The 2,122-nt window shown below is 55.3% G+C and overlaps 1 protein-coding gene across 1 annotated transcript in view; it reads left to right on the top strand.

The window, feature by feature from the left end:
* Positions 1 to 1,501: 1,501 nt before the first annotated feature.
* Positions 1,502 to 2,122, top strand: part of LOC130587136 (acid-sensing ion channel 2-like) — a gene marked incomplete at both ends in the record, with an annotated part of 11,494 nt that continues 10,873 nt past the window's right edge. The window contains one exon of the mRNA XM_057388099.1: positions 1,502 to 1,633. Coding sequence (XP_057244082.1) covers positions 1,502 to 1,633 — 132 coding nt within the window. The remainder of the gene's footprint in view (positions 1,634 to 2,122) is intronic.

A 2,122-nucleotide genomic window follows, 5' to 3' on the forward strand; every position in this document is an offset into this window, starting at 1 on the left:
CTGCTCCCAGAATTCCTTGATCCTGGGATTCCCTGCTCCCAGAACTCCTTGATCCCGGGATTCCCTGCACCTGGAATTCCCTGCTCCTTGAATTTCCTGCTCCCCAGATTCCCTGTTCCCAGAATTTTCTACTCCCGGGGTTCCCTGCTCCTGGGGTTCTCTGTTCCCAGAATTCCCAGTTCCCAAGATTCCCTGTTGACGGAATTCCCAGCTCCTGGGATTCCTTGATGTCGGAATTCCCTGCTCCTGGGGTTCCCTGCTCTGGGAATTCCCCATTCCCAGAGTTCCCTRCTCCTGGAATTCCCTGATCCCAGGATTCTCTGCTCCCGGGGTTCTCCCAGGGCTTTCAGAATCTGAAACACATGGTGAAATAGTGGGAAACCCTACAGAACAGTGGGAAGCTGTGGGATGATTCATCCTCCCGAGATGTGGAGGGGGTGCCRCTGGCCACCAGCGTGGATCCAGAGCAGGGAATATTCTGGGTTTGGGCATCGGTCCCAGAGGGAATCTGGGGTTTGTTGGGATGTGAGAGCAGCAGGAATCCTGAGGAAAGGAGCCCTCAGGTCTGATGGATCTCCTCGTGTGACTTTCCCTCGCTTTTTGTAGCAGAAAGGAGGGACTGACCTCGAGTTCCTCCAYGTGGATTTGGGATGTGGAGACCTCAAATCACCCCGAGCTCTGAGGTGCCCCAGCCCACAAGGCCTTTCCAGTTTGGAGCGCCTGCCAAACCCAAAATTCCTTGGAATTTAGGACATTTTGGATGTCATCTCATGACCGACATTCCCAAGGGGCATCCAGGAATTCCCAGCRTCAGGGACCTGCTGGGGAGTGGGAATGGCTCTGATTGGGAAGGAGGAGTTTTTGGGGTAGGGTGATGTGGGAAGGTCAACAGAGTGTCCAGTGACCGAATTCCAGACAGAAAGGGGAGGGCATCTCCCATTTTCCTTGGACATCGGTCCAAGGAAATTCAGTCCCAGGCAGGGGGAGCTGGGATCGGAGTGGGGATCAGGAGCTGGGATCAGGAGTTGGGATCAGAGCTGGGATCAGAGCTGGGATTAGGAGTTGGGATCAAGAGTTGGGATCAGAGCTGGGATTAGGAGCTGGGATCAGGAGTTGGGATTGGAGTTGGGATCAAGAGTTGGGATCAGAGCTGGGGTCGGAGCTGGGATCAGAGCTGGGATTAGGAGTTGGGATCAAGAGTTGGGATCAGTGCTGGGATCAGGAGTTGGGATCAGAGCTGGGGTCGGAGCTGGGATCAGAGCTGGGATCAGAGCTGGGATCAGAGCTGGGATCAAGAGTTGGGATCAGGAGTTGGGATCAGAGCTGGGATCAAATCTGGGATGCTCCAGGTGCTGGTGGGAGGTGATCTGGGATGAGGCCCAGGAGTGCTCTGCTCACAACAAATCCTGCTGCAGGATTCCCTCCCTCAATTCCCAGGAATCTGCTGATCCAGGGGCAACATTCCGGCTGTTCCTGGGCTCCTTAACCCGGCCCTTCTCTTCCAGAGGAGACGACGTTCGAGGCTGGAGTCAAAGTGCAGATCCACAGCCAGTCTGAGCCTCCCTTCGTCCAGGAGCTGGGATTTGGGGTGGCCCCTGGGTTCCAGACATTTGTGGCCACCCAGGAGCAAAGGGTAAGTCCTGAATTCCCCGATCCATCCCAGGATCCCAGGTTCCCTCTCCGTAATCAATGCCCTTGAGATGCATCCCTGGCATTTACGGGGTTTTCCTGCCTYCCCTCAAATTCCTGGGAATGAGGGCAGCTTTTCCAGGTTATTTCCCCTGCATTCCCAGTCCTGAATTCCCTCAGTGATCCCAGCTCCAGGAGGGATTTCACCCCTTGTGCTTCCCTGCTTTGTTCTCCCATGGTCCCAGTGTTGGGTCCTGTCCAGCCCGCTGGGTTTTCCCAGGAAAAGCACATTCCAAGGGTATGGAAAGAGGCAGGATGGGAGAGGTTCCTGATGGAATCCTTCAGGTGGTCCCAAAATATCCACGGGATTTATGGCAAACTCTGCTGGGATATCCCGAGGATGTCGGGAATCATCTCTGTCCCTGGATCCTGGGGATGACACATCCACAAGGATGGGTGGATTGGGGATCAACCCCAAATCCTCCTCAGGCAC

This window comes from Malurus melanocephalus, unplaced genomic scaffold, assembly GCF_030028575.1.
Source record: "Malurus melanocephalus ecotype Western Australia unplaced genomic scaffold, MMel_1.1 scaffold_1571, whole genome shotgun sequence".
Taxonomy (NCBI): domain Eukaryota; kingdom Metazoa; phylum Chordata; class Aves; order Passeriformes; family Maluridae; genus Malurus; species Malurus melanocephalus.